At 39.5% G+C, this 27,570-nt stretch overlaps 1 protein-coding gene across 4 annotated transcripts in view; it reads left to right on the plus strand.

The window, feature by feature from the left end:
* Window positions 1–27,570, plus strand: part of ADGRG6 (adhesion G protein-coupled receptor G6) — a 196,042-nt gene that overhangs the window by 95,123 nt on the left and 73,349 nt on the right. For 3 of the 4 annotated variants that reach the window (XM_061624020.1, XM_061624017.1, XM_061624018.1), the window contains 5 exons: window positions 703–755; window positions 850–909; window positions 2,729–2,824; window positions 22,851–22,993; window positions 24,166–24,280. In XM_061624020.1, the coding sequence (XP_061480004.1) occupies window positions 703–755; window positions 850–909; window positions 2,729–2,824; window positions 22,851–22,993; window positions 24,166–24,280 (467 nt within the window). The remainder of the gene's footprint in view (window positions 1–702; window positions 756–849; window positions 910–2,728; window positions 2,825–22,850; window positions 22,994–24,165; window positions 24,281–27,570) is intronic. The other variant, XM_061624019.1, reaches the window with a different exon arrangement.

Raw genomic sequence — 27,570 nt, forward strand, 5'->3', positions numbered from 1 at the left:
CAGTTGTACTTTCTGTCAGATTTGGCTGGTATGCCAGCTGCAACTGTTCCTGGACTGTGATAGCCTGACTCCGGTGGTCCATGCATTGGTAACCTCCAGACTCAATTACTGTAACACTTTGTTTGGGACTGTCCTTGTATCTGGTCCAGAGCTGCAACTAGTGCAGAATGCTGTGGCCAGACTGCTCACAAGAGCAGATTATTGGTAACATGTTGGTTGCCAATTTGCTATCAGGCCAGGTTGAAGGTAATTGTGTTAATTCACAAAGCCCTAAACAACTTGGGCCCAGAGTACCTTAAGGACCTCCTGACTCCCTATGTTCCATCTTGATCACCGAGATCTTCTCATAGGGCACTCTTGATGGTTCCTTATGCCCCTAAGATTTGTTTGGCCACCACTAGGGACTGAGCCTTTAGCATGGCATGCCCTACCTTGTGAAATTTCCTACCAATAGAGGTTTGGCAGGAGCTATTCTTCCTTTCTTTCAGACATCTCTTGAAAACTGAACTTTTTAGACAGGCCTTTTAATATTTTTTTTTCAACCAATGCAGTATTTATCAATGTTTTTATTATTGTTTTTAATGATGTCTTTATTGGTTTTCTCTGTATGTTGTAAACCACCTTGATGTCATTCTGTGGAAAGTGAGGCTTATAAATACTTTAGTAAATTAAATAAATACATTGTTGTTCTTCTATTCCCAGCTGAATCACACCTTTCAGAATTGGAATTACACTGTATATGTGGTCAATATAAGGTAATGCTTGATATGAGTGAAACAAAAGACAATTTTCATCCCTTGTGGCAGATGCTTTTTTCCTAACTTTTACATTTGTCTCTTGTCTTTGTAGTATTATTCATTCTACTGTGAAAGAAGGAGTAAGAGAAAAGAGAAGCACAGATCATCAAAGGTAAAATTGTAAGAGATTAATTCAGATAAATTTGTTAATTTCAGATGCTTAGATAATTACTTTTAATATGTTGGACAATTTACACTTACCTTGCAGCAGCAAGATGAGATGTACTTCCCATGGCTTCTTCTCAAGCTATTCTGGGACTATTTGGGTGCAGGGGAATGAAGTGGGTGGAGCCAAGTGTGTGATTCTTTATTACTTCCTGGATTAGAAGGATAGAAAGCAGCATTCATGTCGGATAGAAGCATACATTTTGTCCCATCCATGTGATTCCTGTATCCAGTGACCCACACACACATGCAAGCAGTGGCAGCAGCATGGGAATTGCTTCTCCATTGTATAATCCCACACCACTCGAGAATGTGTGTAAATAGTTCAATCAAATATAAGAGACAATTCATGTGGAACTTTCCTACCCATACTGACTTCAGTTGGCATCCTGCAAGAAGGTCAACAATTGGGTAGGAATGATCCATGTAGTATGAGGCTCATATACTTTTATTTATTTATTATTTTATTTATATCCCACCCTTCTGTTGGGTATTTTAAAAATATATTAAATAGCAATAGTTTCTTGGTCCTATTTCTTAGCAGAGATATAAATGCAAGCAGCGGGATGAGAATCAACCAGTCCACCCTTTCCCTCAGACACAAATAGTAACAGACACAATCTTCTTAAGTAAAAGATAAAAGAATGTTTACTTACGACTTTTCATATGTTCAGGAAACATAGGCACTAGCTTAGATGAAATAAAAGGAGTCTCAGTCCATAATAATGGTCATCTTGGAAGAGAAGCCATGTGGATGCTTCTCTCTCCTCAAGCTTAATAGAGAATATGCAAAAATCCCTGACAAAGGAGGAGGAAGAGAAAGCCAGGTAACCTCACCCTTTAGGAAGTTACATCACTGGTAAACAGGTACATGGGATATTTCCCAAAGGGAACATGCAAGTTTGCTTATTCCAACACCTTCCTCCCAGCAGGAGCAGGAGTTTTGATATTTACATATACTGTCCAGCAGGATGGGATTACATAATGAGGGACCTTCAGTGCAACAGAGTGTGTTTCATCTGGAGGTCCTAGACCAAGCTGAAAAGAGTGAATGTGAAGTAGCTCTCACACTGCTGGCAGAGGAATGCCAGTTGAGTCTATATCTCTGTCTAATATGTAAGGTTAAAGTTCCTTTATCCTTTCAAACTTTTGTTGTTGTTGCTTTGTCCTCTTCCAGTTCACTGCTAGCTTCAAAATAGCCCCATCAATTCATCCTCTCAGTAAGAAAACCTGTATCACTAGAAATGGATTTTTTTTTTCAAACACTGTGATAGTCGGAGAGCTGACATAAAACATTACATGTTCAGGAAGAGCAAAGGAAAAATGAAATATAGAAATGCTTGCTCGTCTTACATCACTTAGTAATCTACACCAAAGTGATCCAAAATACATACTGTTCACATTGTATTGACAGATGTATGCTTGCTCAGTCCTAAACTGCATTTTTTATCAGCACCTGGTGTAGTGTAAAAAGCTATTTGGACAGCAATAGTGTGACAACACAAATTTTAGTTAATTATTAACTAAATAAAAGGGCAATATTTTGATGATTTTTATTTTAATGTATATGTTTAATTTTCCCATCTCAGTAGCTCTTTGTTTCCCATTAGATGGTTCAACTGTAGAGCAGAGTTGAGAGGATGATTTAAATAATGACCAGGGCTTGTGTTTCTGGTAGTTTTTTGGCTCTACACTTTCACACACAAATATTATATGCATATGTATTGGTTTAATTCATTGATGTCATGCCCTTTTTGAAATCACAGTAATGCCACACATTTCTGTTCCTGCTGCTGCTGCTTTTCCCTGAAAGATCCTACAGATCCTAGGTGTAGCCATATGACCAAGATTGGGTCACATGGGTAAGAGATGCATCTTCCCAAGGGCTCCTTTGTTTCCCTGTGTAGATTCCCCATTTTATTTTGCAAAGAGCTTTGCAGTCTTTCAGATTTGTTGTTACTTATCAGCTCAATAAACATGTGCTTGCTGCAACTACCCTACTTGATTATAATATTTTAGGACCGTAATCTGTGTTTAATCGTACTACAATGAACTGTGTTATTACTACTGATTAACCAGCAGCCCTCTCAGATAAAACCACCAATCACAATTAACAAGCTATTGAAGAACAAATTTCTAAAAGTTTATACTTCAAAGTAAAATAATGAATGGGAAAGCAAAGATAATTAATTATGGTGTAATTGGCTGCGTTTGCACATAATTCTAACCCATGATTTAGCTATATGTGGTTCAGTCTGAATAAACGTAAGTCAAGTATTGGGCTTGCATGCTCCTCCTGCTCTTCTTCTCCTAACTCTGTGCGGCTAGGAGGAAGACTTCAGCAGACCGTAGGTTGGCTTTTACAGAATCACAACCTACTGTTACATTCAAACCAGAGATCTTGATTTAAAATAATCTCAGCCAGCTTCATATCATAACCCATGGATGAGTGTGGTATGTTCAGGCTAGTACTATGGCTGGACACTGCTGTCATGTAGCAACTCATGCATAGTCTGGACATTCAGGGGACAAGGGAGAAAAGCTTTTCCTAGGGAAAGCCTTAGAGAGTTAGATATGACCCTTCAGTCACAATTCAAAGTGTTGGTTCTTTCCTTTCAAGCCTAAATTGCTTAGGAACTAGGTATCTGAAGGATCACCTTCTCCCCTATGAACCTGCTCAGTTACTAAGATCCTCTTTGCAGGCCATCCTCTGAGTTCCCCCACCTTTTGAAGTGAGGCAGGTGGTGACTGGGAAAAGGGCCTATTCTGTTGTGGCACTCTGGTTGTGGAATGTTCTTCCCAGAGAAGATTGTCTGGTGCCAGCATTGCTATCTTTCCAGTGCTAGCTGAAGACCTTTTTATTTTCTTTGGCCTTTTCAGTGTTCTCTTTTAGGTTTTTAATCTGGAGTTATATTTGTTTTTATTCTGAGTGTGCTGCTCTTAATGAAACCAATTTAGCCTAGTTCCAGCCCATTGGCTTGGAACTTGAGTTGCTCTTCTATAAATGAAAATTTTATTTTTATTCACAGAAAGGGCTTGGATCCATCAGAGATTCCAACTGGCACAAGAGAGGGAGGTGATTTCTACCCTCCAGATCATAAAATCATAGTGTTGGAAGGGGCCTATAAGGCCTCTGAGTCCAAACCCCTGCTCAGTGCAGGAATCCAAATTAAAGCATACCTGACAGGTGGTTGTCCAGCTGCCTCTTGAATGCCTCCAGTGTTGGAGAGCCCACCACCTCCCTAGGTAATTGGTTCCATTGTCATACTGCTCTAACAGTTAGGAGGTTTTTCTTGATATTCAGTTGAAATCTGGCTTCCTGCAAGTTGAGCCCATTTTCCCATGTCCTACACTTTAGGATGATCAAGAAGAGATCCTGGCCCTCCTTTGTGTGGCATCCTTTCAAGTACTTGAAGGGTGCTATCATATCTCACTTCAGTCTTCTCTTCTCCAGGCTAAACATGCCCAGTTCTTTCAGTCTCTCCTCATAGGGCTTTATTTCCAGTCCCCTGATCATCCTTGTTGCCCTCCTGTGAACCCGTTCGAGTTTGTCTGCATCCTTCTTAAACTGTGGTGTCCAGAACTAGACGCAGTACCCAAGATGAGGTCTAACCAATGTCGAGTAGAGGGGAACCAATACTTCATGCAATTTGGAAACTAACTAAATCAGATTTCTGAGGGCCACAAGGGGGTGAGATCAGAAAAATTGCCTCCCCATCCTTCTCTGAGCAGGAACAAACCATGAACAGATCTGTGCTCATAGAAATGTAGGGTTCGTGCCATTGTATTTAGTATGACCTGTAGTTGAGCTTTTTGAGAAAAGTATTGCCTAAGTACTTAAGAAAGGGAAGAGGATGTGACAGACATTACTTGTTATTGCTTCATTTTTTTTGAGATCTCCATTGCAGTACAATACAAAACATACAATATCCAGTGAACCTATTTATGCTCAGAATACTAGAAGGGGGGTTCCATCCCCCTTATCTTTTGTGATGGGCCCCTTAGCTACTGTTTTTAGAAGGCTATGCAGGACATGAGTTTGCTAAAATTGGGGCAATAAGGAGCCCCCTACCTATTTTTCACCCCCACATGAGGGTGCTAGAATCTATTGGTGGCATTCTTTTACTAAGTACTAGTTAAGACAGTATGGCAGGTATTCAGTGGAAATGGTCTGTAAAATGACTTTTGAATTTGTACCACTCAAACATCAGTCAAAGAAAGGAAAGATACATTTGGTATGAACATTGCCACCACACCAAAGAAGACTCGTGACACCGCAATGGATTAATGTTATATTTATTAAAATATAACAAATATTAAACTTCAGCCAATTACATCCAAATATCCAAATTGAACTTACTTCAGACAGGTGAGGATAAACCTGACTGAAAGGGAGTATTCCCTCCAGTCTCCTGGGCATATCAGTCTCAACGGACTGTGACTCCCCAGCCAAGGATGTGGGAAAACATGTCCCTCCTTGCTAGGAGAGCCAAGTATGTGTTTCCAACCTCCGCAGCCTGGCCCTGTCGTACGGGTGTTCACCATTCTGCGCAAGCTGGTCCCACAAGGACACGCCCAGATCCCCACCAGTCATTCAGCACTGGTAGTTCCCTAGGGAGTGCCCGTTAACACCTGCCTCCTTCTCCTACTTTGTCCCCACCTTCCTCACCTTCCCGAATTCCATGCCACAAGAGGGGGATCAGCTGATGCTTGGTCCCCTCTACCCAAAGAAAACAAAGCGCTCAAAACCCCACCTAAGATCTTCCCAAAACAAATCGCACCACCTCTCCAAGCGATTGTACCCATCATCTCGGAAGAGGTGCAGGCTATGGAACTGGATCCTATCATGGGAATAAATGCCCCCCAAAGGTCAGAACCACTTATCCCACCTTTTATTGACCCTCCACCGGGACCTGTTGATTCTATTGGGATGAAGAGCACCCCCTTGTGCTCGAAGATATGCGATTAAACAATAAATAGGTCCGAATATGAACTCCTAATCCTCGTGAAATCATGAGTAACCCTGAGCAGGAAATCCGTTTCCGGACCCTGCACAAAGTCGCCCATGCCCAAGTGCACCACTAACCCATGAGGCTGGTAAGCTGAAGACATGATCCAACAGGCCAATGACAACAGCTTCCCCCATAGCATGGCCCTCCCAGTCCCCCAACACAGTGACTCCCAGACAGCAAGTAACAATTGCTTCCCTGCCACTGAAGAAGAAGCCCTCCTGTGGGCCCAGAACCGAATGGAATGACCCCGCAGGACCATCCTCGCAGGAACTGGGAGGATCCGAAGACCTGGGGAGAACAAGAAACAACCAACATTAGAATCATGACCATACATAGGTTTTTAAAGGTGGCAGATTACCATCTGCCATTTGCCCAGATGGTTTCCACACGCATACCCACTAGGGCAGTGGCTGTAGCCGCCCAATTGGGAAGGAATGTTCCGTACACTCCAGAATCTCGCCCACTGGCCAACAAGGCCCTCCAAACAACAGACAACGCATGGCGGATCCGTCAAGGTATGACCAGATAACGCTGGCACGCCTGCCATGTCACACTTCAGCCATGACCCTTCTGTTCAGTCATGGAGATATGCAAAGAGAGCATGACAGAATCTTCGCCCAGCACACCATGGCTGGAGCACTGGGCTAGATAAGCCCCGCAGGTCTTGAGAGAGACTAAAACTTCACCTTGGCGAAAGGCACCATAAAATGCCATTAAAGCAGCTGCGCCAATAAGGTGTCTTGTAAAGAGAGGAGCATAACTAGCAAAATAGGTGCAGGATCTGCAGGACATTAAAAGTGAATGGCCTCCTACGGTCAGGGGACCTGAGAGTGGAACGCGACCAACCCACAAGGACCTTCCTGACCCTAGGTTTTACAGTATGATCCTGGAGGCAATCAGCCTTGGAGATAAAGGCCAGAACGAAAAGGTGGCCATAAATAAAGGTCACTGAATTACCCTGCCCCCCTTTTAATCTATAGACTGCAGCAGATGAAAACTGGTATCGGCCACACAGGAGGCAGAGTGTGCAATTGCCCAAGCACAGTGCTTGACCTGACGTGTCCTTCCTGGAAGACGCAGATACTTCCCTAGGGCAAAGGCTCCCTAAAAAAAAGGTCATTACAGCCATCGCCTGGCATGACTTTAACTCATAAGGAGGAATGCAAAGTGCTAAGCGCAGGCGGGAGCAACATGAGTACATCAGGCATGAGTGGCTACATACGATCAGGTGACCTAGGGGTGGAACTTTTTAACTCATACTCTCATGAATCTCGCCCACAGGCCAGTAGGGCCCCCCTCGAGCTGTAATTGGGTCAGGGTGGATCTGTTGAGATGTATGAAGAGGTAATGCTGGCTGGTGTGACCTGAGTACAATCTGAATGCATACCTATGAGGGCGGTGGCCACTGCCACTCCAATTTGAAAGGAATGTAGCTCATATTCCCCTGAATCTCGCTGCAGACCTGTAAAGCCCTCCCCCCTTGAACAACATACAAGCATTGTAATTGTAGTAAGTAGTAATGTTTATTTACAGTCATAGACCCAATATACAGTTGGTTGGACAGTCAGATTTAAAAACAGAAAGAAACAACTAAAAACAATCAGATACAGTATTAGCAGTTTGTCAGTCCTTCTAAAACAGGCAAACTAATATCAGATATCCTTTTATGTATGGACTGAGCTACATATAAAATTTTTGCAACAGATTTAGTAGTGGCTTTATCTGTGTCAGATAGAAAATGCTTTAAAAGCCAATCGGTAGATCTACCAGGAAAAGTTTTAATAATTGGTAAAATAAGTCTAGTTTGGACATCCTTATACATATCACAGGTGAAAAGAATATGTGCAATTGTTTCAATCTCTCTCAATGTACAAATACAAAAACGGCTTTCATATGGGACACCATTAAAGCGGCCTTCTAACATCGCCAACGGAAGGCAATTAAATCTTGCCTTGGCATATAAGTTCCGATAGCGAGGAATGAACAAATCATCCAAATAGGTCGCATGGTTGGGAAAAAGGAAATTTAAGCCAAAATAGGATGGAGAGCAGGTTTTATGAGCGTTGGCCATAGAATATTGTAATTGTGTCAGGGCAGATCCGGCAATGTATATGAACAGGTAATGCTGGCCAGTATGGTCTGAATGCTGCCAGAATGCATGCCCACGAGGGCGGCGGCCGCTCCCGCTCCAATTTAAAGGAATGTAACTCATACTCTCCTGAATCTCCCCACAGGCCTGTAAGGGCCCCCCGAATGTCAGACCAGCATTGCAATTGGGTCAGGGCGGATCCGTCAAGATGTATGAACAGGTAACGCTGACTTGTATGATCTGAATGCTTCCAGAACACATGCTCATGAGGGCGGTGGCCGCAGCCGCTCCTATGTGGGACAAATGTAATCCCTACACTCAGGGATCTCACCCACAGGCCCTTATGGTCCTGCGAACAACCTACCAATAATTAAAATTAAGTCACTGCATAGCCATCGATGCATGTGAAAAGATAGCGCTGGCCCGCTGGCCTAACAGAAAGTTCCTTTATAACAAAACCATACACAGAGTGGGCAATGGGTAGCCCCTTAGCTTCACCACCCAGCTACTACCCCTCTGGTCCATCATAGGCATATGCACTGAAACATCACAGAAATGTAAGCGCAGGGCTCAACATGACGTGGCTTGCCTGGAAAGCTAAGCCTTTACAGGACAAAAGGCTCTCTAAATAGCTGTTAAGGCCACAGCCTGGGATAACTTTACCTTGTAAGGAGGGAAGCACAAATGCTAGTTGAAGGCAGGAGCATTATTAGTACATCGGGGTGAATGGTCACATAGGACCAGGCGGCCTTAGGGTGGAATGCAACCAACCCCTTTATTTCCATAAAATGGGTTCCTGAATGCGCTTGGCCTGGAAATTAAAGGCCAGGGCAGAAAGGTGGCCAGATATATTTCTTACCCTGCCCCCTTTAGGAGAGCATGAACTGCAAAGGTGTAAAACTGATATTGGCCATGCCCGAGGTAGGGCATATGAAGATGGCACAGCCACATCATTCTGCAAACCTGGAACATGCCGAGCTACGATCACAATATGAAAAAACATACATTGCAGAACAAATGCACACACAAGGTGCATCGCTCAAGAAGAGGTGAATGTTTGGGGATTTACCACACATCCAAGCCAGGTGCTGAACCGAAGATGTGCCATGCGGTTAATCAGGCAGAAGGCAAATATGTACCACAAGCACTGTCAGAAAATAGCTCAAGGAAATAAAGTCAGGAGTGAGCCCCATGCCACGCAAGGCAGCTAGCTTTTGCTCAGCACACAAAGGTCCCTAAAATTGACACCCAAACCAACCACCGGCTACATCAGAGTTTACCTACTATTCAGCCTGTACAAGCAAGTCCTCTTCTTCCAAAGAGCAGCCGTTGAAATCATTCAAAAAGGTGAGCCACATGAGGAAATCCTCCCGCCTCCTATCTGAGACTCTAATGATTTGAAAAAAGAGGAACACACCCCTTTCATGCCATCACAAAGACACTGAAGAAATGCTCTGTTGGGAGAAAATGACCTTATAGGCAAAAACTAAGTGACCAAGCAACTCCTGAAATAGAAGAAAGGTGAGCATAGGACCATGACAAGATGCACTGGATCCGCATTTAAGCATGGGAATATAAAGTCCTCTAAATAAGTGTAATGTGATTAGGAACTCAAGTGAATTAGAAGTAGTTGTATGGGGAATCAGTTGGAGGTGGGACCAGTAGGAAAACGAAAGTAGAGCTCTTGGTTATGCAGCAACAGACTGTTAAGTAAAATTTGTTCCTTCTAACGAGTATTTGTGATTCATTTCAACTCTTGCAAATATTACATGGTGTCAGAAGACTACCTAAAAACATAAGGCAGTGAAAAATGGACCAGCTGAAGCCTCCAGGAAAGTTGGTGTTTGAAGGAAATGCAGCAGAGAATTGGAAAAGATGGAAGCAAGGGTTTGAATTGTACTGCATTGCAAGTGAAGCAGATAAGAAAGATGAGAGACTCCAGTCAGCATTATTTCTGCATGTGGCAGGTGAAGAAGCAAGAGAGGTATTTAATACTTTCCAGTTTGATGATGATGCAGATAAATATAAAATTCAAGTTTTGATAAATAAATTTGAAGCATATTGTGTGCCCAGAAGAAATGTTACTTATGAAAGGCACAGGTTCTTCACTAGAATACAGAGGGAAGGAGAAAGTATAGACCAATATGTGACTGAGTTGAAGCTTTTGGCTCAGACCTGTGAATTTGGGGAGCTGTGTGATTCTCTTATTAAGGATCGCACAGTGTGTGGCATTCAGAAAGACAGATTGAGAGCCAAGTTACTGAGAGAGAGTGATTTAACCCTTGAGTGTGCAGTGAATATATGCAGGGCAGAAGAAGTGGCTGCAAAACAGATGAAAGATTTTGGGGCAACAGAAAAACAAATGGATGCCTTACAGGGCAAAAGTACCTTTGAAAAGCCAAAAGTAAGCCAGCCTCAATGCAAATGGAGCCTTGGCACTACTACCAACCCCCAAGAAAAGGAAATGCCACAGAAGCCTGTAGTAGCAGCAAAGGCCTGCTACAAGTGTGGTATCAGTCATCATGACATAAATGCTTGTCCTGCATATGGGAAGGAATGCAGAAGATGTGGCAAACTTAATCATTTTGCTAAAATGTGTAAAATTAGAGATAGAAAACTTCAACGCAGACAAATGTTCTCAGTAGCAGATACAGCTAAAAATGCTCATGATTTCTTCATTGGCACATTGAATTCTACAGCTCTGGAAGATGAATGGTGTGTGGATCTTCTCATAAATGATCACAAGTATGTGACCTTTAAGATTGACACAGGAGCACAGGCTAATGCGAGTCTGTTTGAGATGGCCGCGGACCAGGACGGGCAGGAAAGACGCTCTGCTGCCTAGATTTAACCTTCAATTCTAAAGTCAGTATATTGTTGACTGAAGCTATTTTTAAACTTTTAATTTTTATACTGGTATCTTTGTTTATGGGAATACGCCTTGCCCTGAGAAGGCTGACAGCTGGAACGAGTTAGTTGAAGCTATCAATTTAAAAACATAGATAACGAAGGAAGACTGCTGCGAAACCTATGATAGGAAGTAGGAGAAAGTTAAAGTTAAAATCAAAGTGGGATCCTAACTGTTGAAAGCGGAGGAGACTGAAGAGACTGAATTTAGAAAAGTGATTAGAGTGTTTGCTGTATTTGGACTAAATAGAGAAAGTCTGACTGCATATGCCTTGGGGCTAATGATATACTCATACCAAACACTATGGTATTAACGAGGCAACAATGTAAAGCCCTTGGTCTCTCCCCAGTTAAAGAAGATTTTCAAACAATAAACAGAGGAATTCAAACAAAGATTACCTCCTATTACCAAATAAATGAGGATATAAACTTACCAAAGCATGAGCCGGAAATTGACCAAAAAAACCTGTTGTGTAACGATAAAACAGACTGGGATGTGAATGGAATACCTATTTGGCATTCGAATCTGGTGAGGAGTTGTAATTGGAAGAGTTTGGCCCAGGAAATTGAGGAGGCTGGTATGTTCCAGGAGATGCCTTGGCTTGAGGATGAGGTTGGTCTAATGCCAAGTGGAGAAGAGGACTCTATGCCTCCATTGGAATCATCGGAGATTTTTGAGGAGCCTGGCCAGAGACTTGCTTCCATTTCCATCTCAACAGAGGATTTAAAGAAACATGATCTGATCTTCCCACAAGAACCTGGAGGAAAAGATGATTGGTGTCATGCTGTATCACAATCACTTACCCAAATAGCAAATTTTGTTGCTGAGGCAAATGTGTTGTTAACAACTTTAATAGAATTTACAATAAAAAAAGGATATTATAACTCAAATGAGTCACTGGTTGTAGTAACAAATACGCAGGCAACCCAGACAGTCCAAAGATTGGAACACCATCTAGTGGGGGGAAAAAAGAAAAGTTTAAAATCTGTAACACAAGTAACCCAACCAACCAAAAAGAGTAAAAACATTAAATCTAGAAAGATCCATCAAAAAGAGAAAATGAACTTTGGAAAATTGTTTAAACTTCTAGATACATCAAAAGAAGTTAATAATATCAAAAAGAAAAAGAGACGAGTGAGGAAAAGAAAGAAAAAAATAATTTGCCTACTTTAGTTGAAAAACCTAATACATTTATACAACAGAATACTCAAGAAATGACTGAGGACTGTACAAATAATTTGAATCCGGTTGTACAAATAAAAGAAGGAATTATCTATGAACTGCCAAAATGTGATGTGATCAATCCTAAAGCCTCAATTATAACATCAAATCCTAATTGTTGGAAGTTAATGCTATGTCAAAGAAAGCTGGCATTAATAAACTTTCCTAAACCGAAAGGTCATCTATCCCAGATTGAAAGAAAGAAGCACTTAATAAAATTATAAACGAATTATCTCCAGGACTTATTCAAGTAGGAGATATTGAAAAAATTGAATATCTTTTTTACAACTACGCCAAAGCGAGAGCCATGGTATTATTCCAGTCAAAAGAAAAAACAATTCATTTTTATAACAAGAAAGATCTGTTTCGATCACAAGATATTTATATTGTAAGAGTATTTGAAGATCTAAATCCCCCGAAAAACCTAGTGGCTCTTTATCCAAACAAATACGAAGCTTTACCATTGCCAAACGATCAAGTTCGAGAAATGAATAAGAATATGTCAATCATAAATGATGAGTATCTGTGCAATAAATTTCAATTTTTACCCGAAGAACTAACCTTATTAGATAACTTCGTTTCTTTACCCTACGAAGCAAGGTTCAAAATTATGACTAAGCTTGAAAAATTAATTATAACTTTAAAAGAAATGGAAAATAATGAAGATAAACAGAAAGAAATCGCTCACAAAAGTGGTCCAGATATAATCTCTGGTATAAATGGATTTAAGATGTTAACGGAGGAAAAAGATTTAAAACATCAGACAATCAGCTCAGATCATATTATTTCGAGTCCAGCGGAGAAGGTAACGATGGTAATGATGGGATTAACTTCCCCTCGTCAAAGAAGAAATTGACATGATGTTAAGAAAAAATCAACTAACTTAAATATTTTATCGTGGAACATCGCAGGTTGGGCAAGTAAATTATGTGATATGGCCTGCATGAAATTCTTGGAACAATATATCATACTGCTACAAGAAACTTGGTCAGTGAATCAGATGGGACTTGATGGCTATTCAGCATATCAATTGGAAGCCTCCCCAAGTTCTAGGGGGGGTCGTCCAAAAGGTGGACTATGTTTATTTATATCAACTGCACTTAATATTCCTGTTATTGGGTGTGATCCGTTATTAGAGATGGCTACAGCAATAGTTTTGAAATTTCCATATTATACTATTCTTTTCTTAAATGTATATATACCACCGTCGAGAGACAAAAATACAGGATTGAATAAGATTGCTGAACTTGAAAGATATATAGTCTCCTTGTTAGCTATTAACCTGGAATCATATTTAATGCTAGCTGGAGATTTTAATGCAAGAATTGGGACATCGGATGATGTTCTTTTTAAAAAATATAAAATGTTAGTTCCCGATCTGGATGGGCCAACCCTTGCACCTCTAAGACAAGCAAAAGACGGAGGTATTAATCATGCGGGTCTATCCTTAATGCAATTGATATTTAAATTAAATTTGATTATGCTGAATGGTCGTACAGAAGGTGATAGGGAAGGGAATTTTACATATCTATCATCTAGGGGAGCCTCTATCATAGATCTGGGGATTGTCTCCCAAGAACTTTATCAGTATATCAATAGTTTTAAGATTATAGATCGCCCAGAAAGTGATCACTCACCTATTAATATAGTGTTAAACTGTGGAGATGGACAATTTTGCTTAGAGCCCCAAACATTTAATATCTCTGATTGTGAGATTCTATCTAGAAGACTCAAATGGATACCTAAAGTACAAAAGAAGGTATTAGATACATTAAATGCTCATGATTGCCTTGCCCTTAGGGAGTCTATTCTTTTGAATGATTCAACAAGTGATCCATACCCATATTTCCAACAATTAATAAACGTATTGCAGATGTCCCTGAAGGAAAAAAATGAATGTAATTATAAATTGGTAAATAAATTCCAGTACTCTAAGCCTTGGTTTGATCACGAGTGTGTTGAAAAAAAAAAATCTTTGATAGTCACCTTTAAATGTTATAAACAAAATAGGTCAATGGAATCATTGAAATCCTACTGTGAAGTAAGAAGCCAGTATAAACTCCTAATCAATAAGAAAAAGAAATTAGCGACCCAAGACCTATGGCAGCGCCTTATTTATGCTTCTAAAGAAAAAAATCCTAATCTGTTCTGGAAAATAATAACTAATAATTGGCCAAAATTTTATAATAATTTAGATTGCCAAATTTCCCCTCAGGTATGGGAAAATCATTTCTTAAATTTATATAGAGATGATTTGAATCAGCACTTAAAGCCTGTGGACAAACATCAGAATATTCCGGAATGGGAACCCGTAACAACAGAGGAAGTTCTAGAATTAATAACTAACTTGAAAGCTAATAAGGCCCCGGGTCCAGATAATACCCCAGCAGAAATTTTTAAAGTAAATGCGCCATGGTGGGCACCAGTTCTTGCAATTCTGTTCTTGCATATCGATCATACAATGAGAGTACCAACTGACTGGGGAAGGGCTATAATTGTCCCAATACATAAAAAAGGCTCAATGTTAAATCCAACTAATTTTAGACCAATAAGCCTATTAAATATTATTGGGAAATTATATGCTGCCCATTTACAAAGTAAATTAAGTTTATGGGTAGAATCAGAAAAAATTTGGCGCAAGAACAGGCAGGTTTCCGGGTAGGACGCTCGATTTACGATCAGGCCTTGGTACTACACCATTTGTGTGAAAAATATTCAACAAAATCTGGTGGTTCCTTGTATTCGGCATTTATAGATCTAAAAAATGCTTTTGATTCAATATCTAGAAATAAACTTTGGGAAAAACTGCACAATTCTAATATTGATGGTCGCTTGCTGGCCTTAATACGAGGACTTCATGAAAATACACACTTGCAGGTTAGATGTAATAATAAAGGACATTTGACTAAACCTATACCAACCTTTAAGGGTGTAAAGCAAGGATGCATACTAGCACCAATATTGTTTAATATTTATATAAATGAAGTTGCTACAACTTTAGCTTCAGTTTCTTCTCACCCCCCAAGATTAATGGATACCCCAAGATCTATCCTTATGTACGCGGATGACCTGGTACTATTTTCAAGAACCCCTATAGGCCTAAAGCGATTATTGGCTAATTTGGCGATAATATGTACAAAGGAACAACTCATAATAAATAATGAGAAATCAAAAATTATGATTTTTAGATCTAAGAGGAAAAGGTCAAGTCATCTCTGGCGACTCAGTGGGCAGTTTATAGAACAAGTTCATGTGTTCAAATATTTGGGGATAACTTTTCAGTCTAATAAATCATGGCAGTCACATACGAAAATGCTAATAACGAATGCAAAGAGAACATCGAAAGCGATATTATCCTTTTTTTATAATAAAGGCCAGCTCATACCAGCAGCTATTAAATTATTTGTAGCGAAAGTTATACCGCAGTTAATATTCGGTACTCAAATTAGCACATGTACAAATTTCACAGCGCTTGAGGTGGTTCAAAACACCTTTATAAGATCGATCTTAGCTGTCCCGTCTTGTGTACCAAACTGCATAATTAGACTAGAAACGGGATTGCCATCCATAGAATCTCGGATCTGGAGCTTAAGAATCTCATATTGGCTAAAGCTAGTTTTCAACCCGGTTGGATTAGCACCCCACACCTTAAAGGATAATTTTGAGTCACCATGGAAAAAACTAATCATAGAAAAAATTTTAACAATAGGTTTTTCACCAACAACAATATTAGCTATGGGATATGAAAAGGCTAAACAGAGTATTCTTCAGAGAATTAGAGATATTGATTATCAGCATCAATTAATGCTAGTGAAAAAGACAAGATATAATAGTTAACCATTGACATCTATGGCTTATTTATCGAATCTCACCCAACCAAAAAGGCAAAGAGCTTTTACTCTAGCAAGATTTAATGTCCTGCCATCGCCTTTACTTGCTGGCAAATTCAATAAAGTCCCATATCAGGACAGAAAATGCCCATGTGATAAGGAGGAGGTCGAAACAGTTATACATGTTTTATTATATTGCCCATTTTACTCTGATCTTAGACAGCAGATAATTGTTCCCATTATAGATCAAATACCAGGTAGAAAGGATATTTTTTATGCAGAATTTTTACTGGATGATCACTCTCCTGATGTAACCGAAAAAGTTGCGAAATACTGCGATCTAGCCATTCGTCGCAGGAAACAATGTGTCGACAAAAGGGGTACTCAACCAGTAATTTTAACTTAAAAGAATCTTTTAAGAGTATTTGATGTTGGATTTTGTTAAATATATGTTGTAATACTGTATGTTTTTTATTGGTCAATGACCGCAATAAATTATCTATCTATCACAGGCTAATGCAATGTCTTTAAAAACATACAAAGCCTTGCAAGCTGAACCATTTCAGCATTCAAATACCAGATTAATAACCTACTCTGGAGAACGACTACATGTGTCTGGTAAATGTAACCTGGATTGCAAATATAAAGATCAAAGAGCTGAGTTGGAATTTCACATAGTAGACTTTGATGCACAAGCTGTACTCGGTCTCCGGGCTGTGACTAATTTAAATTTGGTGCAAAGAGTTAATTTAATGAAAAGAGCTCCAGTAGATCAATGGGATGTTGCAGTTGAATACAAAGATGTATTTGAAGGCTTAGGTTGCTTACCAGAGAAATACGCCATCAAAATCAACCCACAGGTTCCACCTGTAATTCATGCACCTTGGAAGGTTCCAGTGGCACTAAGGGATAAAGTCCAAATGGAACTGACTCGTATGGAGCAATTAAAAGTCATAGTTAAGGTAGAAGAACCTACAGAGTGGATGAATTCAATTGTGGTTGTAGACAAGCCTGGCTGGGACCAGATAAGAATATGTTTAGATCCAAGAGATATGAACAGAGCAATTTTAAGAGAACATTTTCAATTGCCTACTGTAGAAGAAATTACCAGTAAGGTAGCAGAAGCAGAATTGTTTATGGTTCTTGATGCCAGTAGTGGATTCTGGCAAATTCAGCTAGATGACAACAGTTCCAGGCTATGCACATTTAATACACCTTTTGGCAGGTACCGATTTACAAGAATGCCATTTGGTATCTCTTCAGCTCCTGAGGTCTATCAGAGGATGATCCAACAGACATTTGAGGGTATTGATGGGGTCACATGCTACATAGATGATATCCTGGTTTGGGGGAAGACCAAACAGGAACATGATGAGAGAATGAAGAGAGTTCTGAACAGGTGCTGAGAGAGGAATCTGAAACTGAACAAAGTGAAATGCAAATTTGCCATGACTGAAATAAAATATCTAGGACACATCTTAACCAAAGAAGGACTAAAACCTGATTCATCTAAAATAGAGGCCATCACTGATATGCCCAGTCCAAGTAACAAAGCTGATCTTCAAAGATTTCTAGACAGCTGTTGGCCCAAGATGTTGAATTTTGCTGGATGTCAGTTCATGAAACAGCATTCACACAGTTGAAAGAACTATTAACAAAAGCTCCTGTTTTGAAATATTATAATGTGAAAGAACCTGTAACTCTGTCAGTGGATGCTAGTTCTACAAGCTTAGGTGCTGTACTGTTGCAAAGAGGTGCACCTGTTGCATATGCTTCTAAAGCAATGACTGCGGCCCAACAGAACTATGCCCAAATAGAAAAGGAAATGTTGGCAATAGTGTTTGGATGCACAAGATTCCATCAATTTCTTTATGGCAAAAAAGTGACTGTGGAAACGGACTACAAACCATTGGAGGCAATTTTCAGAAAACCTTTGCATACTGCACCTCCAAGAATCCAAAGATGGCAGTTAACACTGCAGAAATATCAATTACAAGTGCACTATAGACCAGGCAAAGAATTAATAATTGCTGATACCCTGTCCAGGGCATATCTTGAACAGGGTGAAGGAATAAGTTCTGAAGAAGCCAAGGTTGCTGTTAACCTCATATTATCTTTTTACCAATCCCCAAATCAAAACTGAAAGAATTTCAGGTGGCTACTGAAAATAATAGCATTTTGCAAATCCTGAAAAATGCCATTTTGCAGGGGTGGCCAGATAGAAGAGTAGAAGTTCCAGAGTGTATATGTGTTTATTGGAATTACAGAAAGGAATTAAGTGTTCATGATTTACTCATTTTTAAAAGTGACAGAATCGTTGTACCACAAGATTTGAGCAAAGAGATATTGAATATTATACATGAGAGCCATCTGGGTGTTGAATTATGTAAAAAGCAGGCACAAGTAGCTGTATATTGGCCAGGTATGTGTGCCCAAATTGAAGAATTGGTACTGTCATGTACCACATGTCACACCTTCAGAAATAAAAACCAAAAAGAAGCAATGTTACCTCATGAAATTCCAAGAAGACCTTGGCAGAAGCTAGGAATGGACTTGTTTGAATTTGAAAGAAAGAACTATCTACTTTTGGTTGATTATTATTCAAAATATGTGGAAATATGTTTGCTTGAAGACACTACAAGTAGATCAGTAATTTTACACTACAAATCTATATTTGCAAGACATGGTATACCTGAAGAGGTTGTCAGTGATAATGGCCCTCAGTTTTGCTCTAGAGACTTTAAAATGTTTGCCAAAGATTGGGACTTTGTTCACACAACATCCAGTCCACTATTTCCTCAGTCAAATGGAATGGCAGAAAGGGCGATCCAAACAGTAAAGAGGATTCTTAAGAAATATAGTCTGAATAACACAGATCCTTATCTTAGTTTATTGGATTACAGAAATACGCCTACAGTAGATACAGCCTCACCTGCACAACTTTTAATGGGGAGACATTTAAGAACCAGGTTGCCTACCTCAGCACTGTTATTACTACCTCAGCAGGTAAAAGGTGACATACAGACACATCTGAAGAGAAGACAAGAAAAACAGAAGCTTTACTTTGACAAAGGTTCAAAGCCTTTACCACCTTTGCAGGTTGGTGATTCTGTTAATGTTCGGCAAGATGGAGTATGGAAACCAGCGAGAGTGACTGGACAAAACATGACTCCAAGATCATATTTGGTTCAGACTGATGATTTAGCTGTCTACAGAAGGAACAGAAGAGATCTTCAAAGCACTCCAAGTTGTGAACCAAAAATGGATGAGACTACTGAGACTGCAACTGCACCTCCATCAGAGGTAGACCTATTAGAGTCTCAAGACAACAAAAGTGGAACAGCTGTAGCACAAAGTGCCAGTGATATACCAGAAAAGATTTTGGACTCTGAGTTACCTGTTACTACATCAAGAGGCAGAGTGATCAGAAAACCAATTCGATATAGACAGTAGTTTCTGTCTTTTTCTTAAAAATAAAAAGGGAGATGTAATGTGAGTAGGAACTCAAGTGAATTAGAAGTAGTTGTATGGGGAATCAGTTGGGGGTGGGACCAGTAGGAAAACGAAAGTAGAGCTCTTGGTTCTTGGTTATGCTGCAACAGACTGTTAAGTAAAGTTTGTTCCTTCTAACGAATATTTGTGATTCATTTCAACTCTTGCAAATATTACAATAAGTATTTGAAGTAGCAACATAAAAGCCTGTCACTGTCTGCGAGAGCGCTTGTGCGCAGTGGATTTAGCCAGCCAAAAATTGCAAGGACCACGCTGGGCCTAAAAGAGGATGAATTGGATGTGACAAATGAGCAGATATTCAATTACTCATACCCCTGGCCGGCAGTAGATGTACAATCGCGGAGAAGTGGTTGGGATTTAGATGCCGGCCTGGCCATGATGCAAATGGCCACACAACCTATGCAGACTTTACACCGAAGGTTCTTCTTCGAATGATATAAACAAGTACTGCCAGACATATATGTGAAGCATAGCTAACTAAGATTGAACTAAAACCTATAACCATGCAGTGGCACCAAAATAATCTTTATATATCCTATGTAAATATATAATATTACTTAATTCATTCATTTATTTACTTAATTAATTAGTTATTTCATCCATTTTTATTTAATTATTTTAATCCATTTGTGTGGCATAGTGGTTAGAGTGTTGGACTATGACCTGGGAGACCAGGGTTCAAATCCCCACACAGCCATGAAGCTCACTGGGTGACCTTGGGCCAGTCACTGCCTCTCAGCCTCAGAGGAAGGCAATGGTAAACCCCCTCTGAATACTGCTTACCATGAAAACCCTATTCATAGGGTTGCCATAAGTCAGCATCGCCTTGAAGGCAGTATATAATATATTTATTTATATATTTATAGGCAAAACCATTAAGACGCCCCTCCCCGCAAGCAACTTGCACCTCCCCCCCCCACTGACTTGCAATATAGGTGAAAGCATTAACAAATGACATTTTGGGGAGGGCAACCAAAGAGGTGGGTGAAAAGACACCCCCCACAAGCTGAGCGGGGGGAGGAACTTACGCAAACGCGCCTCAGAAACACGCGAGAGAAGCCAGGGGAAGGAGGGGGAGCAATAACGAAATGGAAGAAGGTGAAGGGGCTTAGGGGTTATCAACTAAGGGGGGGCAACCTAAAACAAAACCCAAGTACACATATAAACTGGAAGGATGATCTCCGTCATGCCCTCTCTATGATGAGCTTTCGCCGGGCCTTGAAGACCTGGCGCTTCAAACAGGCTTTTGGGGTGGGTTAGGTTTTATTACTATTGGTTGAGATTTTAATATTTTAATGAAACTATATGTTTTAATTTTGTACGTCACCCAGAGTGGCTGGATTGCCAGCCAGATGGGCGACTAATAAATTTAATAAATAAATAAAAATAAGGAGCAAGGTAAACCTGCTCTTATGATCAAGCTCCTCATGATGCAAAAGAGGGAGGGCAGTTCAATGCCGAAGTGCAACTGCAGCCGCTTGCCCAAATGCGCGCCAGCGAAACTCACCGCAGAAAGGCCCAGGAAGGCCGATGCCAACCACCTCCCCCCACAAAGCTGCAAACCACACTGAGAGGGGCTCAAACCGTCTCTCAACCGGCAGGTCCAAGGCTCACACAAGGACACCCGGGAAACCACTCAGGCCGACAAGGCAAGGACAGCCTCGACCGGACCTGCAAAACAGCTGATCAGGCTAAAGCCCCAATGTGGCCAGGTGCCCTGGGAAGACCGCCTCCTCCTCCCATGACACAGCAAACCACATGGTCACAGGTGGGCCAGGGCAAGCAAGCAGCCAGCGAAGCGCAAAGCAGCCGCTAAGCAGGTCGCGCAAGACCCAAACTCGCCCCGACAACCCTGACAATGAACAGGAAGAAGATATTCTGGATGGGACCAGGTATACCACTGCTGCTGTAAGGCGAAAAGAGGCAAGATTTAAAGGCAGGAGTAGGCTTTTAAACCCACTCCTGCCTCACGTCTCATTGGTCAGGAAACCCCAGCTGACCATCTTTGGAAATCACAAAAATGTTCCCGAGCCTTCTAGAGGTCGGGTGGCGTCAAACACGCTCCCACTTCAGGCGGGAACGCCATTCCCAAACAACTTTCTCTAATTGCATATTATGGAATCTGATCTCATCAGAAGCAGAACAAGGTTATGTTCTTCTGGGGATGTAATGCATACATTTCTGTCAGTAATCATTGTATTTATACAGTTTCAGCTTTATTCAATCTGAGTATATACATTTTTAGGCATCACTGCTTGTGAGATCGTAAAATGTAACAGATTTAACAAGTTTTACCACCAGTTTCTTGACTGTTTCAGTAGCAATATAGTAGAGGCTGGAAATAGATGTTTGATTTTTGAGAAAAATAGCATAAGCACAGGGCAATTTGCCTAACTATGATTTAGGGCCAGTGTTATGTGGTCACTGTGATTAATTTTATCCATGAACAGTGGTTAATCTTAATTATGGTTAATGAAAACAAACCAACTTAATAAACGATGGCTTGGTTGACTTGTTTCTACTAACCATAGTTAAGATTTTTATCAGTTTGTCCAGTTCAAACAAAACATTAAGCTGTGGTTAATCTAAACTTCCAAATTCTTCTTCATGGCTTCATCTGAGGAGTTAGACGGAATGTGCAAGACCAAAGCTTGCCTGGGTTAATCCCCAAATGATAAACTATGGAACAGTATTATATCTGAACAGCCCAATTGAACACCTTTCTCAAGGAGGTTTGCCTGGTGCCATTGCTGATTCTTTTTAGTAGCCCATTAAGACTTGCCTCTTTCATCAGGTTGTTTTTTTTAAAAAAAATTAATGCTGATTCTTTGGATATTGACTGTGCTATATTGACTGTGAATCTAGCTTGATTGTTAATTTTGGGTATATTGTTTTCACGTTTGTGCTTGTTTTGGTTGCCCCCTTATGTATATTTTTATGGAAAGGTTGGCTAGAAATGCATAAATAATACATTGCCTTTTCTGGAAAATTTGACTTGTACCATTTATCTTCTTCCTACTTTCCGACATTTCATTTCTTTCCTGAGACTTTTTTTGGCAAGCCTTTTTATGATTGTTTCCCAGGAGAGTAGGTGAAATCCTAAAAATGAAGGTAGGAGTTGCAAAAATGACATTTCCAACGTGATGAATTGTAATTTATATAATTTCTCTGTACTGGTGATTTCATTGAGGAAATAGTTTGTTCTGTTCTGTTTGGTGATTGATATAAAGCAGATGCTAAGCTCTTGTTCCATATTTAAGATGTCCTGTTGCTAGTTTTTATTCTGATTCAGCAACTGGACGATGTTCTTTGCAGCTTTGATGTCCGGGCTCTTTTGGTTTACAATTCTACCAACAATATAAGTTTGGAAAAACAAATGATAGAGAATAAACTTATAAGCAGCAATGAGACTATGGGGAGTGGCTTGAAACTCCATAAAGTGGATGTTAATCCAGTTGGTAAGTCCAAAAGCTTCACCTTTGCTTTCTGTGTATTTTGTTTGCGTAATAAAAATTACTCATATTCCAACATGTTTCTCTTTACAATGTAAGAAAAGTTTATTTTTTGAAACAGTAAAAATATTTTGAAAGTGGTATTTCGGACTGTGCTTTTATTGAAAATGTCTTTTAAGTTATGAACTTTTACAAATAAATTAGTTCATAGTATCACTATTAATATCATAAAACAGAAACAAAGAGCAAGTAAGATAATATTTTTATAGGATCAATTTTATATTTAAAATGCTGGAATTAGCACTCTTCAGCCCAAGGAAATATTTTAAAAAATAAAATTGCATTGCTAGGGAGATGTTTATTCAACAATATCTGCTTTTTGAACAGAGAATCAGTAAATTAATACATAGGTGCTATGGAGTGAAAGAGGAGAGAGCAGCGATACTTTGGACAATTCTAGCATGTATATGTATGAATTTGGAATGATGGGTGGAATCTGCATATGCATGTCTAGGCATTTCTTCCATGATTTTGAAGGGTGAGAATTGCAGATTATTAGGTTTATCCGTGTTGGATTATATGCACAGGTGTACATTATAGTGAACTCAAGGAGGTAATACTGCTAGGGACAGGATTGGAATGAGCAATCCCAGTATTGCATTAAGTGAATAAAGTTGGCCATCCATGTGACTAAGGCCTTTGTTAGTTCAGGAATAGCTGGGCACAACTGAGTTACACAGTCTGTCAGTCACCAGTTATTTTTCTTTAAATTAATGCACTCCAATCAGAACATTTTGAATATTGCACAGTACCAATTCAAGAATAAGTAAATTGAAAATTATTTAATGAACTTCAAATTTTATTTAAAAAATCCACGAGTGATATTTGTCAGAATCTAGATTAGCTTTAAATGCATGGGAGAATTCTAACATACAGATATTTATTTTTCATGGGCTTTATATTATGTCACTCTCTAATGGGAAAAGTGCAGAGCTTATATTCTGCAAAATCTGTAAACACAGATATCTGCATATTTAATGATTTGGGTAGCCTTTTGTAGGTAAAAATGATGGTATAAAAGAATTAAGAGTGTTTCAAATGAGCCTAATTTAAACAACATTTACTCAGAGAGCAAGCCTTTTTTTTTGTTCTCCACTGTTTTTTTTTTTTTTTTGTAGAAAAATGTGAGAGTCAAGAATACCCTATAAATTACTTGTGGACAGATACCAGACCAACAGTGACTGACATTACACCTTGCCATGGCAGCTCTACTCAGAATGCATCAAGAATATGGTAAGAGCTCAAAGTTCATGAGATGAGTAGTAGTGAAAGAAAGATGTATTGGGTTGTATTCAACATAGTTCTAAGGTGAACATTTCCTCAAAGATTTCTCCTTGTGCAACGGAATGTTCTGTCCCTGCACCTCCTTGCTTAATTTGTTCTGGGGTTTCCCCTCAACCCTCTGGAGCAGATTTGGAATGGTGCTGGGGAACGAGCAGGGGAAATTCCATTGCACTAGTGCTAATGCTTGTGCTGGTGCAAGTATTTCATTGAATACCACACATTGTATTGGATGTAGATGTATAGTCTTTAAATGACTAGATGCCTAAAAATAACTGTGGAAGAAAATAAGGTGATACTTTTTTAGGTCTAGGATAAATGTATGTTTTACCTGCGTCCTATATATTGTTATGTAATATTGTTGTTCATTGATTTTATGTAATGCATATGGACAAAGCTACTAAGATATATGGTTTACAGTTTATTAAATTGTACAGGCATAGGGAATTGCTGTCCCATGGGCTGGATGCAGCCTGTGGGTCTTCCAATCTGGCCTCCAGCCTCATGTTCTCTGTAATTAGACTTTTCAAGGCAAAATGGCATGGGGGCATTTCTGAGGAATTTCCACACAGTGGAAATCCCCACCGACCCACACAACATGCATGTTATAGGCTTTATACAGCCTTACTTTGGAGCCAGTAGGAAAATGTTTTCAAGCTCAGCTGCTGTGCAGTCTTCGTGAAGACTGCAGTTGTGGTGGGATGGTTAACTCTGTTGTCTTTATGAAGATAAACATAAACATAAGAAAATAAGAAGAGTATTTTGGATCAGACCAATGGCTCATCTATTCCTGCATCCAGTTCTCACAGTGTCCAACCAAATACCTATGGGAAACCCCACAAGCAGGACCTAAGCACAAGAGCACTCTCCCCTTCTGCAGTCTCCAGCAACTGGTATTTGGAAGCATATTGCCTCTGACTGTGGAGGTAGAGCATAGACATCGTGGTAGTTTTATCCTCCATGAATTTGTCTACTCTAATCCCATCCATTTTAAGCCCATCCAAGTTGGTGGCCGTCACTGCCTCTCACAGGAGTGAATTACATAGTTTAACTAAGGACTGTCTGAAGACGTACTTTATCTGCCTTGAATCTTCCAACATTCAGCTTCATTGGATGTCCATGAGTTATAGTGTTATGTGTGAGGGAGAAAAAATTCTCTGTATTCACTTTCTTCATGCCACGTACAATTTTATTTATTTATTTATTTATTAAATTTATATCCCACCATTCCTCCCAGAAGGAGCTCAGGGTGGCAGTTTTTAAAATAATTTTATACACTTCTATCATGTCTCCTCTTACTTGCCTTTTCTCTAAACTAAAAAGCCCCAAATGCTGCAACCTTTCTTCATGAGGGAGTTCCTCCATTCCCTTGATCATTCTGGTTGCCCTTTTCTGAACGTTTTCAACTCTACAATAACCTTGGTGAGGTGAGGTGACCAGAACTGTGAAAAGAAGAATTGGGGACTAGAAAGAACTCTTGATGACTACCTTGAATAATGTATACAAGCACTTTATGGGGCATTTAGAAAAAAAATAAAAACAAACTATACGTATACTGATAACCAAATCTTGAAGGACTGAACAACAACAAAAATTAGTGTAGTAACTAGTAACAAAATCTAGAAGGCAACATAAAAACAATATGTATGATAACAAAATAACGAATACCAAATATGTAAGTGTTAATCAGCAAAATCTTGACAATAGAAGTAGATTCAAAAGTTATGACAAACACGTTCTTTAGTGGTCAAATAATATAGATTAAACAGAAATGCAATCCAGAAAACATATACACACTAGTGCAATTAAAAAATTACACCTGAAAAGTATAGAAATAAAAACTGCTGTTGGGTACTTAAAAAAATAATAGTAGTACTAATTGGGGAGGTCTGTAAAATATAACGTATAAAACTCACCAACTGGAATTGTGAGAAACAATACCTATAAAGTTTTTGAATGCCACACCCTATGTAGAAAATGCTATCCAACTTTGTGGGCATCCTGAAACTATCTTTCCAATTTGGACCTTAGGATAATAAAAAAGATTTTAAAATATAAATTAAAACTATAGCATAAAACAACAACTTTACTATAATATATCAAATATGCCATACTCACAAATATATTAATATTATTCAGCTATTAGGCCTTCCAAAATGTCCTCAGGCTGTTATCTATCCAGATGTGTACACACTATTCCAAATGTGGTTGCACTAATCGCATTGTGATATTGAGAGTTTTATTTTCAGAAAATAAATATTTTCAGGGACTTCCGGGAAGGGTGACTTCGCTTGTGCCTGCTTTTGAGACGGGCTCCTGCCTCAAAAGGAGCTTATTCAGATATAAATCAGTCAGAACATTTTTTTTTTGACTGATGAAATTTCTCCCGGGCAGGGAGAAATGTAGAGATCAACCTCAAAAGCCTGTTTTTGTTGGGAGGACTGGATTTCATTAATTTATGAGAAAAGGTCCAGCCAGCAATGCCGGACGGACTTCCGAACAAGCTCTATCTGATTAATGCGATACGTTTATCTTTTCTTCAAAGAGAAAACGGACTAACAGGCAAGCACCCTTCTTTCTATTATTTTTTTTACTTGGTTTAAATTGTTGCAGCAAAAAGAGATTTGTCAAATGAATCAGCTTTAAAGAACTTCTGGGTGAGCTATAACTCTTCTCTGTTATTCATGAAATTAACAGCTTATCTCTGTTTCTATTGCAAAAAGCTGTCCTGGAAGTGCATTCTAAAGATATAAACAGAAGAGGGATTTCTATTCCGAGGAACATTATATTGTCTGGGACTATTCTCTTTTTGGTCTATTTTATTTTGACGAATCTGCTTCTTCACGACGCCACTAACTGTTTTGATGCTGGGAACTAAATTTGTTTTGTGTTCTTGAACATAGAGAGATAAGGCAGGCTGCTCTGTTTATACTGTGATGTCATCAAGCCTGGAATATTAACCCAATTGTTGCTGAAATAAGAAGTGGTTCTTCTTTATTTTTGTTTTGTTTTGTTTTCGTGGTTTTAAAAATGGCAATCAAGAAAGTGGCTGAGAATCTGGAAGTAATTATGTTTCAGAAAATAATGGATGAGATTGAGATAACGAAACAAACCCTGCGACAGGGCAGTAAGGAGCTGAAAATGGAACTGCGCAAAATGACACAGGAGCTTAAAGAAATAGGGGATCCTGTGAGAGAGGAGAATGAGATCAGAGATGAGAAAAGAAAAAATAAAGGGAAGAT

Source organism: Rhineura floridana, chromosome 4, assembly GCF_030035675.1.
Source record: "Rhineura floridana isolate rRhiFlo1 chromosome 4, rRhiFlo1.hap2, whole genome shotgun sequence".
Lineage (NCBI taxonomy): Eukaryota > Metazoa > Chordata > Lepidosauria > Squamata > Rhineuridae > Rhineura > Rhineura floridana.